Here is a 13500-nt window from a genome sequence, read left to right as displayed (position 1 = left end):
TGCCACATGGCACACAAGCCTGAATTTGGTGTGCTACAGGGTGTCAAAGTGACACCCTGTTCCCCCTGCCAGGATTCGGTATTTACAGATTCTGGAAATACCAAATCTGTATTTCACATTGATTCATATGGGCTTCAAGGCCCATAGAATCAATGGGAAATACAGATTTGGTATTTACAAAATCGGTAAATACTGACTCTTACAGAATCGGAAATTTTTTACCTACATCTGCCTCCTTCCAATTTACCGACTCTTAAATACTGATTCGGTATGAGTCGGTATTTAATAGTCGGCAAATCGGAATTACCTACATCTGGCCCCTAATGTGCAAATGAACATCTTTCAAGTGCTCATGTCCCGTCTGGAAGCTTTTAGAGAACACCAGGGTGCCAAGATAGCCCATTTTTAAAATGTTGGTGTTTTCTCTCCGGTTAGCAGCCTGGCCAAGGTTTTTGAGTATGTTAAAAACTGAAGTCTGACTATGCCTTGATGCACTCAATTACTTATGGGAGTAGTTTTTGATCACATTTGTTTAGAAATGTCACAAAGTGACAAGCCAGAATCTGGTCATTGGGCTCTAAACAGGATAGAATGTCCTACCTGCATGCGCAGCCCCTTTGCTTTATAATGAAGGTTTGAGGAGGCACCTCCCCTCCTCTGCCATTTTAGCACAGATGCAGGTTAGGTGCAGGAGGTTCTCCTTGCTTGAGCTGCATAGGCAGCAGTTTCTATCTCCGACTGACAGCCATGCTGGACTTTCCTCTAGTGTGGGTGGGCAGCCCAGGCCACACCGCAGCAGTTTTAGCTGCCGGTGAAGCGGGTATGTGCAGATTAAGTAAGACGCCTGCTCTAGCTTCGAGTAACCATTAATGACCATCCAAGAATGACCTCTTCTCACAAACTCTTCTTTATCTTGAAGAAGAGACATTTTGGCCATTGTCGAATTAACTGGTTTGTTAAAAGCCTTGTGCGACAGTGGTAAGGCCCAGAGGTTCCCGAGGTGCAGATTGACTGAGGATTGGTCTGGGTGTTCTGTAAGGCTGTGTGCGACAGTGGTAAGGCCCAGAGGTTCCCGAGGTGCAGATTGACTGAGGATTGGTCCGGGTGTTCTCTAATGCTGTTGCTGTGCTTACTGTGACTCATGTTGTCAATTGGAGACCACAGACTGTTATTTAGTGTGTTGGGCTCTGCTTTTTTTAATTGAAAGCAGCATTTGACAGTATCCCCCTGTTTCCTTATTGATTACCTCATTAGTCCGAATTACAGCCAAATTGGACTTGGAGAGGAACTCGGCTCTAGGTTTAACACGGAGTCTGAAGATTTTGTTTGGAGTTTGTCCAATTGGGCCAAGTCATGACCGAATGAGGCCAGACTGCCGTAGGTTAGAGTTGTGTTGCAGCCAAGACTTTTTAGGAGAGCATGGAGTGTTGGGCTTTTCTGATTCTTGCGCAGGATGCTGAAAGTGGCGGTCAAGGCATTGCTTGTTTGTGGTGCATCAGAGCTTTTGTTCGGGCAAATTGTTAGACTCGGGGGGTCTCTGGTTGGCACAGGTATGCACTTGTGACAAACAGGGACCCTCTCCTCTAGTCAGGGTAAGAGAACTACTCCTTTAGATTTAACCCTTGCTCACCCTCTAGGTAGTGTGGCGCGAGCAGACAAGGCTAATCTTCAGGACGATAGTCAGTTAAGCATTTATGATCACACACAGTAAATATAATGACCCACCACAAACAGACACCAGTCGTAAGGTTGTAGCAAAAATACGTAGACTTTATATAAAAATACTCAGTTGTAGATTTATCACAAGACCATACACATTTAGCAATTGGGGCCACCAGATTTAAATAGGCAAAACGTTCTTAAGTGTTCTTTGTCAGCAAAGTACGCTGTGGGTCGATGCGCGCTCTGCGCTGGTGAAGCAACCCATTGATGAATGATGGACGACAGGGAAAAAAACGTTGCGGACCCTGGATCTGATGTGAACTCGGGATCGAGTTCAAGTGTACCTTGTTGCGGGTGTCCGAGGTGTTTCAGGCACAGCCTCAGGTGAGGGTAGACTCGGCACGAGGCCGGCGGTTCTCCGAGGATTCATCCGGCTCGAAGTCCCCTTGAGGTCCGAGGCGGGTGAACGGGACGGTGGAGGGTTGCGGCGATCCGGGGTCTGGAGCCGTTCAGGCCTGCGGGACGTACTTCTTCTTAGTACACCAGGTCGTACCTGTTCTCGGGCAGACAGGTGCAGCACCGGGCCTCCGGTACCACTGTACGGAAGGCCTTCTTGAGGTGCGGCACGGGCATTGGTATGCAGAAGGGCAAAGCGAGACAGTCCGGACCGTCCGAGGCTATCAGATGCGCTCCATGCAGATTCCGGCAGGAGAAGTTGAGAGGCGCACAATGAGCTCTGTAGCAGGCGAGGTGTCAGGAGAGCAGGCGGCCCAGCACTGAAGAGGAGAGCGATTCAGGCTTGAGCGGGGCTCTCTGCGGTGGGGCGGCCAGGATCCAAGGCTGTCACGACCTTGGGAGGGCGAAAGCACTGAGTCACAACTCCGGCGAGGGAATAAGAACTTAAGGGCCCAACAGCAGACGGGCACAGGCAGAATTGAACCCAATGGTCCTGGGGTTCAGGTCAGGGGGCAAGCTCGAGATCAAGCCCTTGGAGATCGTTTCAGGCACAAGTCTTCAAAGTCCTCTCTGGTCTTTTCCTCTCCGTTCTCAGCAAGGCACCACTGCTTTCCTTTCCTCAGCTTCTCTTGGTCCTTCTAGTCAGGCAGAGGTTCGTCATGGTCAAAACTGGTTCTGATTTGGTAGGAGCTGAGCTCCTCTTTTTATACACTGTTTCTTTTGTCTTTCCCGGCCAGGGGGGCCTTTGCATAATCCATCTCAGCTCTTGAGTACTTTATTTTGCGAAGTCTGGGTTTTCCTTTCAGTGAGCAGGGCATGCCCCGCTGACGCTCCGCAGGAGGTTGAGCCAGCATTGTGAAGACAAGTACAGCCCAGGAGTACTCTGTTGACGATCTTCCCCTCTCTTCTTACAAGGTGTAGGGCAGAGGCGTCAGCCGGTCCCCAGGGGGGCGGAGCCAGCATTAAGGTGGCAGAGCACAGGAACATTCAGAGTCAAGGGGCACTCCCCACACCCATCCTGGTGTAATCTTCCTATTCACCACCTGTCTTCTCCCAGCCCTGTCACTCACACAAACCAGACAGCACATACACATACTAGCAGAGGCGGGCCGAGATGGTTAGGCAAGCAAATGCTAACTTTCTAAAAGTAGCATTTGCAAACACAGGATATTAAAATAAATTTTACTAAAAGAAGTATTTTATTATTCTGAGTTCAGGCATACTAAATTTGACTTCTTACCTTGTTCCCTGAGTCTACTGGGATTATAGGGTGTAATAATCCAGCAGCCCATTCTGGCCTACAAGAACAGGTAGCCTTGCAATAGTGAAGAACGAGAATGGCTGCAATTCACTATTAGGACATGCCATGCACATCGGGGCTTGTCCTACCTTGTGCTTACAATGCACCCTGCCCGTGGGCCTACCAAAGGGGTGACTGATATGAAGTAAAGGGAAGGGTCAGAGGCTGGTAAGTGTATGCACTTACCCAGCCGGCATGACAGTACAAGACTGCACGCAGGTTCTGCAGTGGCAGACATTAGACACGCTTTACAAGGCGGCTTCTGTGGGTGGCGCAACCCGCGCAGCAGGGCCACGAGCAGTATCGGTATTTACACGTCCTGGCACTCCTGGTGCACTTTACTGGGGACTAACAGTAACTCCAAAAAGCCAATCATTGAAATCAATTACACGTATACACTTTACATTGGGAGCACTTGCACTGCGGCACGGATTGGCCGTGGCGCAGTGCCCTGAGCGTTGAATACCAGCAAAACATCTGAGGCACATCAGCAAAAAGTGGAAGGGAGACTCACGCCAAGGTGCCAGTTCTAACACTTGTCAACTAGCAACACCTCTAGGTAATTGTATTCCTCTAGTGTTTCTAGGCCATGCGCTCCAAGATGCCAGGTACTGTAACCAGCATCACCTTGGTCTTGTTTCAATTGATGACGAAATCATTTTGTGTAGCATGCAAGTGGAGTGTATAGATCAGTCTTTGCAGGCCTACACAGGACCTATACAGGCCCACGCTGTCTGCATATAGTAGATGCCATCCACCTTGGAAAAATGACACGCTTCAGATGAAATTACAGTAATGATACAGTGTTCAGGAAAGAAATGGAAGGAATGAAAGCCTGATTTACAACTAGGGGATATGATAAAAAAAGTCCTGGACCAGGCTGAGTTCAAAATTCATTAGCAATCACGCCAATCACTTCTAAAAACAAAGGCAAGGAAGAAGCAACAATCGCATAATTTGGCTCTCATAACAGAATTCAACGCACATAGCAAGAATCTTTTCAGGATACTGCAAAAACATTGGCATCTTTTGACTCTAGATCAGAGCGTATCAAAATACATCACAAAAAAACTAGAATCACCTACAATAGAGGTACAACTTTGCGCCAGGGTGGGTGTTGGCTTCCTAAAAATCCCAAGTTTTTTTTAGATGTACTCTTTGCAATGTATGCCAATATGCGGCAGACAAAAGACTCAGTTTCTGCTAAAATACTGCACAGGTCCACTATATACGACATTTCATTAATTGCAATACCAAATTTGTGGTATATTGTATTATTTATCATTGCGGTCTGATCTACGTAGGTAGTACGATCAGCCCATTAAAAGAGTGGATTCAAGAGCACATAAGAGCCTTACGCAACGGAAATCCAAACTATCCGTTGGCTGTGCATCACAATTCTACACATGCTGCTTCTGAACTCATTTGTCTCAAATGTCATGGCATTGCAATTGCTGAGGATAGTCCCCGGGTGAGTAAGGATGGCAAGAGGACATTAGCTCTCAGGAAACTTGAGTCAAGAAAGTTGATAAAATTAAGAACTGTTGACAGAGGCCTCAATACAGACAGAGAACTGCATGTCTTCTTACATGTATAATGCTTTACAATGGATGCAATACTCACTGATGGGTCGAGTGTTGTGATTTAGGAAACTGTCATATAAAATGTAGCCATTGTTAATATTGTCTTGAATGTAAAAACTAGTTAGAGAATATATCTATAAAACGAGAAAGAGAAATGCTGAAGGCACAGAACCAGAGTGAGAAATGCTAAAGGCACAAAGAAAGAGTGAGAAATGCTAAAGGCAGAAAGCTAGAGTGAAAAATGTAAAAAGGAACAAAAGAGAGTGTGAGAAATGCAAAATAGCATATTAGAGAGGGTGAGAAGTGAAAGAGGCAAAAGACACAGAAAGAGAGCGAGATACATGCACTAGAGCAAAGACAGAAGAAGAGAGAGATCGGAGTGAGATAACAGCGCAGTAAGATAACAAGAAGGCAGCTGGATCAGGTGGGTGGAAAGTAAAGAGCTCAGTGGGGAGCCGTGTGTGGGCCATACACATCTCAATGCAGTAGGTGCTGTTTGGAGTCTGCATGGTTGGGCAAAACACAGCCTAGTGAGGGTATGTAAGGGTGGGCAGTATACTGTCACTGGGAATGTAATTGGGCAGTGCTCAGTTCAGTTGAGGGACGCATGGATAGGCAGTGCCAAGCTCAGTGGATGGCTATGTGGGTGGGTAGTACACAGCTCAGTGGAGGGCTGTGTGAGTGGGCAGTGCACAGCTCAATCGGGCTCTAGTTGGGCGGAGAGTGCACAGCTCACTGTGGGGGATATGTGCAGAGCTTTGTTAGGGTGCACTGTACAGCTCAGTGGGGGATGTGTGTGTCTAGTACACAGCTCAGTGGAGGGCTATATAGGTGGGTAGTATGTAGTTCAGTGGAGGGATGTGAGTGTGTGTGGGCAGTGCCCAGCTCAGGAGGGCTGTGTGGGTGGCCAGTGCAAAGATCCATGGTGGTCTGTGTGAGTGGATACTGCACAGGTCAGTGGTGGGTGGTGGGTAAGTAGCGCACAGCCCAGTGATGGGCTGTATGCAGTACACAGCTCTTGGGGTAGATGTGATTGGGCAGTGCACAGCTCAGGGTTAGGTGGGGAAGCAGTGCACAGTTTAGAGGGGGCTGTGAAGGTGGGTTGTGCACATCTCAGTGCACAGCTGGTTGGGCAGGCTGTGTGGGGGACAGTGCACAGCTCTTTGGAGGGCAGTGGGGACTGGGTGGATAGACAGTGCACAGCTCAGTATGGAGCTGTGTTGGTGTTAGGTGCGCAGAACTATGATGGAGGCTTATGAAGTCCGGCTGGTGATTGCCTTTGGCGCGCCTAATCTCCAGTCACTTGTGAGGTTTGTACTAGTAATCGTATTTCCATCTCCCATGCTGACTGGTTCCTTTTCAAGCACATTTAGGAAGGAATAAACATGATAGGATGTTTGACAGTTGTCACACAGCAGATGGAGGACCTGAATAGCTGTACAGGATGACCATAAGGCCTGGGAGAGCTAGACAGGGACCTGCATGCTTATGTAGGGTTAGAGGGTGCCCATGAACTTATTTTGGCTTCAATATTTGTATCGCTATTCTTAAGGTAGTTGGCTGTTTGGATTGTTTTACCAATACTGAACATGCAACAGTTTCTTATCTACCACATCTGTATACACTCCTAAGTCTAACGCTCATGTAAGTAAAGTCTCACAGTCACTTGTCTCGTCCCGCTCCCAGAACAGACAGAGAGGCATATTTACAATAGAAGTGGTGGATCGCGGGGTTAGCCTCCTTGGCTTAACGCCTCACTCCGCCACTTCTGAAACACATGGCTGCACCATATTTACAAAATTGTGGTGCAGCCCTGCGTTTTCCCTGTGCTGGCGCTAAATTTAGCTGCTTAGTGGTGTCTGCGTTGCAGGGGAAGATTGTTTACATGCATGAAGGTCTCCCTTCCTGCTCAAATAAACAATCTTTAAATGACATTTTGCAACTTCTATGTGTGCTGATTAATGCAGCACACATAGAAGTTGCAAAATGTTATTTTTTTTATTATTCTTTATGGGCAGGAAGTGTTCCCTCCCTGCACATAAACAATCAATGGAATTGTGCTGTTTCCATCTGTGCTGCACAATGCAGCACTCATGGAAACAGCAAAAATGAGGAGAAATGAAACATTTCTACTCGTTGCGCCAGGGTAAGACAACGTTTTCCCTGGTCTTAACTTTGGGCCTGCCCCATATTTGCTCCACCCTTGTAAATATGGTTGCAGCGTCAAAATCAGTGGGTGTCGCGGTGGAAAGGACACCACAACACCCATTGCGCTCCCCTTTCACACTAAGTATTGTGTGAAAGGGTGCCTTCTTTTCAAGGTTAAGTGGCTTAATGCTGCCTTGTAAATGAGGCGATACCCCTATCGCCACCACAACGTCTGAAGAGTGACTTTGTGGTAGCGATAGGGGCTTGTAATCATGCCCCAGAGGGTGCTAATTATCTGCTGTCCAGCATCCATCTTTACTACCAATGGATGGACTGGTGGGAGCAGAGAACTAAGACAGTAGAAGGTAAAGTAGCAAGAGCGTGCAGCGGCAAAAAACACGTTAATTATTCTTAGCTTCAGTTTAGCATGGCCTGTGCCCCTAAATATGGCACAGGACCTAGTTTTGTTGGTTTCTGTCCACTCTCCTTGTGCCCCCCCTCCCTCCCCAGCCTGCACACTACATACAGCGGGGCTCATTGAAATCTTCCCATAATCTAACCATCATTTCTTTCAATCTGACAGAACAAGATGATAGCTGAGAAGCAGAAAATTGAGTCTGAGATTGAAGAGTTGCACCAGCTCCAGAGAGATAAAGAGCAGACACGGTACCAAAGACTAAAGAAGGTGGGGAAGAAAATTACCATGCTACAAAATGTAAGTATCTCCAAACTGCCCAATCAAATCACAACTCTCAATGCCCTGATAGCAGATCTAAAAAAGAAATGCAGATTTTACCTTGGCGTGTTTCCAGTCTTCTGGGAATATGGCCTTGCTTATCCAGGTGCTGAGCAGTGAGGTGAGTTTATTGCTGATTTTGCCACTTCTCCGGTTGAAGATGTGGTGTGGGCAGGTGTCCTCAAGGGCCCATGAGTGGATGGAGTTCATTATGATGGCGGTTTCCTAGGAGTTGAGCAGGTTCCATGTGGTCAAATAGTATTCTGTGCTGGTTACGGCGTGGGTGCCTAGGTTGAGGAAGTCTATAGGCTTGGGCTGGGGTTTGAAGTTTTTATAGTTGGTGGAGATCTTGTTGTAGAAGACATCGGCAAGGTTGGAGTTGGAGCTGGAGTCGATGTGAGCAGCTAGGGTTGTTCTCTTTTTCTCCCTCAATAGCTGGTGGTTGAGGTTCAGGGCGGTCTTGAAGGAGGTTCTGTCTGTGGTGTCCTCGCTAGTGCTGCATATTCTTTCCTGTGGTTTGCAGATGTGTTTTGCTGCTCTGAGTTCTTCAGTGTACCAGCGGACCTGTTTTGTGGATCTTCTATGTTTGCTGTCTTTGATGGGGGAGATCTGCGCAATTTTTGATCCATGTGTTAAAGTTCCTGACACTCTGGTCGAGGGATGTGGCTGTGTCAGTATTGGAACCATTTAGGACGTCAGTCCCTTTGGTCTTGGATATTTTTCTCCTGGAGCGGTGTAGCTCTGGGGAGTGGGGGCATAGAGCCAGGGTTCCTGGTGCTGCATGCGGTCCAGGCTTGTAAGGCTGCAAACTGGGCTTGCCTTTGGAAGGCAGGCAACAGAGGTATGCCAGAAAAGCAAAAGCAATTGGCAAAGAAACGAGAGTGCGAAATGCTAAAGGCTAAAGGCACAAGAGAGAGGGCGAAAAATGCAAACTAGCACAATAGAGAGGGTGAATCCAACACCTTCCCTACTGTCCGTACAGCCTGGAGTTTGAAAAGTAAATTATACTATTCCAACATCCAGCACCCTCTCCTCAAGTTGTTGTTACAACTTGCAGGGTAATGGTATTTGTTGTTACAACGCAGTTGTTGTAACAACCGAGTTGTAACAACAAGCGGGGTGATTGGCAGTGGAAATAGGAGGCATGTTTATCACATACACAGCATGCAGCTGGGTCTGAAAGGGTCTAGACTGGTCGGAGGACAGGTCCAGGTAAAATGGGAGCCTGGATACCTCCTCAATCAAGTCAGTGGAAAGTAGAGAGCACAGTGGGGAGCTGTGTGTGGGTCCTGCACAACTCAATGCACTAGATGCTGGTTGGGGTCTGTGTGGAGGGGCAATACACAGCCTAGTGAGGGTATTTGTGGATGGGGTGTGTTCTGCTCATTGAGAATGTAATTGGGCAGAACATAGTTCATTTGGGGCAGTATGGGTGGAACATATGCAGCTCAGTCATAGGCTGCATGCGTGGGCAGTACACAGCTCAGTGGAGGGCTGTGTGGATGGGCAGTGCACAACCAAATGAGGGTCTGTGCGGGTGGGCACAGTACAGCTCAGTAGGGGATGGAGGTGGTCAGTGCACAACTTAGTGGAGGTCTGTGTGAGTCGCCAGTGCACACCTCAGTTGAGTTCTGGTTGGGCGGGCAGTGCACAGCTCACTGTGGGTAATGTGTGTAGCGCTTTATGGGAGAGCAGTGTACAGCTCACTAGGGGATGTTGGAGGGCAGTGCACATATCAGTGGGGGTTGTGTAGTTGTGAAAATGCAACTTAGTCAGGGGCTATGTGGGTGTGTAGTACACAGCTCAGTGGAGGGCTGTTTGTGTGTGTGGGCAGTGCCCAGCTCCGAGGAGGGTTGTGTGGGTGGCCAGTGCTCAGATCCATGGTGGTCTGTGTGAGTGGATAGTGCACAGGTCAGTGGTGGTGGCCGGGCGGGAAATGCACAGCCCAGTAATGAGCTGTGTTGATGGGAGGTGCGCAGAACTGTGATAGAGGCTTACGAAGTCAGGCTGGTGAATTGCTTTTGGCGCGTCTAATCTCCCGTCACTTGTGAGGTTTCTACTAATAATCGTATTTACGTCTGCCATGCTGACTGGTTCCTTTTTAAGCACATTTAGGAAGGAATAAACATGATAGGAAGTTTTGGCAGTTGTCGCACAGCAGACGGAGGAACCTGAATAGCTGTACAGAATTACCATAAGGCCTGGGAGAGCTAGACATGGACATGCATGCTTATGTAGGGTTAGAGGGTGTCCCTGAAGTTATTTTGGCTTCAATATTTGCAATGCTATTCTTAAGGTATTTTGCTGTTTGGATTGTTTTACCAATACTGAACATGCAACAGTTTTTTATCTACCACATCTGCATACACGCCTCAGTCTAACACTTATGTCAGTAGAGTTTAACAGTCAATTAGCTTGTCCGCTTCCCGAACAGACAGAGAACGCTGATTCGCTGCTTTTCAGCATCCATCTTTCCTTTGAATTGCAGGCACGCCCTGTATACGTAAGAGCGGTGGGTGAGGTGGAGAGGATTTGACATACGATGATGGGGGACATTTAAATACAACAAGCATTTGCAAAGTAATACGTCTCGCAATAATTAAGTATGAGCTATTGGCATTGCTAAATATCGCAAAACCAATTGCAACAAAAGTCTATAAATTGTAGGCCAAAAAGATTTCTATTTATTTTTGTAGCAATGGTGGCATGCTGCGCTTTAGATTAATATGTTTAAAAGTAAAGTGCGCCATACGGCGATTGCTACAATAGTTAATTGTGGATGCGTTAACAATTGATGTGTGCACTGATGGCTGGTGGTGTGTGTGCCTGTAGAAATTGTGCACTGATGGCTTGTGGTGTGTGTGCCTGGTGGTAGTGTGCACTACCGGCTGGTGGTGTGTGTGCCTGGTGGAAGTGTGCACTGACGGCTGGTGGTGTGTGTGCCTGGTGAAAGTGTGCACTGATGGCTGGTGTTGTATGTAACAGCTGAGCATGAAAGATCCAGGGATTCCAGGACTATATCTGTTTTCACAAAAAGTTTTATGTAAATGGTGGCAACATACTCAAAAACTCTGGACCTTTTAGAGTTTTGAAAGTTAAAAGGTTTTAGATAGAGAGAGTATGTTTTCCAAAATAAAGTACTATTTAAGGTTGAATCCAGTGGTCATTGGTGCAAATTTTCACTCAAAAAGGGCTCAATCCAATTTTTAAGAAAGATAGAATTTTATTGATGCAAGTTTGAACATTGACAGCCGACACGTGTTTCGCCCTCTGTGGCGTATTGCGCCAGGGCTTTCTCAAGGCTGTAAAGATAAATAAGAGTAGTGACAGAAATAATGACCCCAAACCAGGAGAAGTGAAGGGTGGAAAAAACACCCGAAAAAGTGCAGGAACAGGTGAAATGAGAAATAAAGTCAACTGAGTTGGGAGTGTTCTCTTTTAATAGTGGTGTAGATTATACTATAGAGCTCAAGAGCAAAGTGCAGATTTTTAACTTAGGAAGTTGGGTGTAAAAAAACAAAAGTTTTAAGCAAGTCACACATTATTAAAAGGGAATGGTGTGTATGATTAATTTTCTAGATTTCAAGAAAAATTCCCAAAGGAATGGAAAGATGGAAGAATAGAGGAATGATAAAGACGAAACACCCAGCACCAGAAGGATAATAAGTGTACAAAAATATTCTTCAAGAGAATGAAATAATACCTAAGTTCAATTACTTAGTGTCATTCTGTTAGATTCTCTAGTATGCATCAAAATAAATATATGTCACAATAGAATTCCTTAAATATTTCAATATGTAAAAAAATATATATCATATTACAGTTCAATATTCTGTGAAAAGGGAATTTTGTAATGTTTCAAAAATATTTTTCAAAACATCATAAATGACAATATTACGACATTGCTTTTAAGCGATTCATTACTTGCTAAAAAAAAAGCATAGCTTTTTATAACATTCCTTTCCATATTGATTTAGTAACATGCCATTAGTCTCACTAGTTTTGCTCTCAGTAATGGTGGTGATAGCCATCAGGTATCACTATTTGTCTGAGCTAATAGAGAATTACACTCTTCTATTAAAGGAAAAAGTGTTCACTATGTTCCATTTTTTTGTTTGATATATGTGCTGATTTTAAGTATTTCTAATGGTTCGAAGTTTGGGCTTGGGCGTTTTCGTAGTACATGTGTTAGTTATTTACATGCAGTCCATACATTCTTTGTTCATTTTTTATTCACATATTCGATGTTACTGCTATGAGGAGGCATTTGAATAAGCAGGTACTCATATGGCATGGCGAGAGAAAGAACGGGGAACAACACAGGGAGGCAAGAAAGCACACAGGTTTAAGAGTTCTTCAGCTCTCAATAGAAAATACATTTAGAACAAGAGACATCAATGCCAAAAACAGACCATCTGAGTCTAAACTGAGTGAGGGAGATACGGCCCATTTGGGCTCCAGTTTTGTATGAAGCTCGAAAATAACATGTTTTCAATGAAAGAAGATAGTATACACCGTTATTAATTTAAGGTTTGTGCAAGACAATGCAGTGCTCATGCGCCAAAAAGCCATTCACGATCACTTTTGCAATATTGCATTCCTATTGCCCAGGCGCAGTCATTACGATAAACGGCTAATTTTAAAACGTCGCTATTGTTTTGATTTGGTTTTGCCAGACGTTGTAGTCGCATAGAACAATCAAAATTAGTGGCTACTCTATGCACATGTTACTATAGCAGAACGAAAAGGACTAAAGAAACCGTAAAACGGGACTGAATTGTAAACGCACTCGATTTAAGAGCGCAAAAAAGTTCTAGGTTTTAGAATGTACTAATCTCGCTACCTTCTTTGACGAGAAAATAAAAAAAATTCTCTTAGCCATTCCCCCCCCTAACCGGGGCATACGGATTGGGATCGTACTAATTCTACCACCCATCCCACCCATCCGCTTGATAGCCCCTCACACTCCCTGGACACCTTTGGTCCAGTCACCACGGTAGAGGTTGAGGCAACACTGGCCTCAGTCAAAAGTGGGTCCCCCCTCGACCCCGCACCCCTCCGCTTCCTGAAAAAAGTGACTAGCACCATCACACTCCCCCTCACGGCATTGATCAACTCCTCCCTCTCGCAGGGCATAGTACCCCCCAGCTGGAAAGCGGCAGCGGTCAAAGGCCTACTAAAAAAACCTTCTTTAGACCCACAGGACCTCTCCTATTATAGACCTATCTCCCTTCTCCCAGGAAATAGTAAGATCACGGAGAAGTTAGTGAACAAACAACTGTCACTATTCCTGGAGAGCAACAACCTACTAGGGGTCTCCCAGACAGGGTTTCGGCCAGGACAGGGCACTGACATCACCCTCCTGGCAGCAGTGGAGAAGGCCAGAAGCATTCTGGACACGGGAGGATCAGTGGCAGTGATCCTCCTGGACCTCAGTGCGGCCTTCGACACTGTGGACCATCTTACCCTAATCCAACGACTGGGAGAAATCGGAGTAAGGGGTACGGCCCTGAAGTGGCTAAAATCATTCCTAACAGGCCGTTCCTTCCAAGTTTGGGAGAACGACAGCCACTCACCCGTTATCCCCCTCCGTTGTGGAGTACCGCAGGGCTCAT

General features: G+C 46.2%; 1 protein-coding gene across 2 annotated transcripts in view; it reads left to right on the top strand.

Annotated features, from left to right (window-relative positions):
- LOC147724962 (E3 ubiquitin-protein ligase TRIM39-like) overlaps nt 1-13500 on the top strand; it is a 299690-nt gene that overhangs the window by 191202 nt on the left and 94988 nt on the right. For both annotated transcript variants that reach the window (XM_086966453.1, XM_086966454.1), the window contains one exon: nt 7733-7864. In XM_086966453.1, the coding sequence (XP_086822579.1) occupies nt 7733-7864 (132 nt within the window). The remainder of the gene's footprint in view (nt 1-7732; nt 7865-13500) is intronic.

This window comes from Lissotriton vulgaris, chromosome 4_1, assembly GCF_964263255.1.
Source record: "Lissotriton vulgaris chromosome 4_1, aLisVul1.2, whole genome shotgun sequence".
Classification (NCBI taxonomy): Eukaryota; Metazoa; Chordata; class Amphibia; order Caudata; family Salamandridae; genus Lissotriton; species Lissotriton vulgaris.
This window is presented reverse-complemented; position numbering and strand designations above follow the sequence as displayed.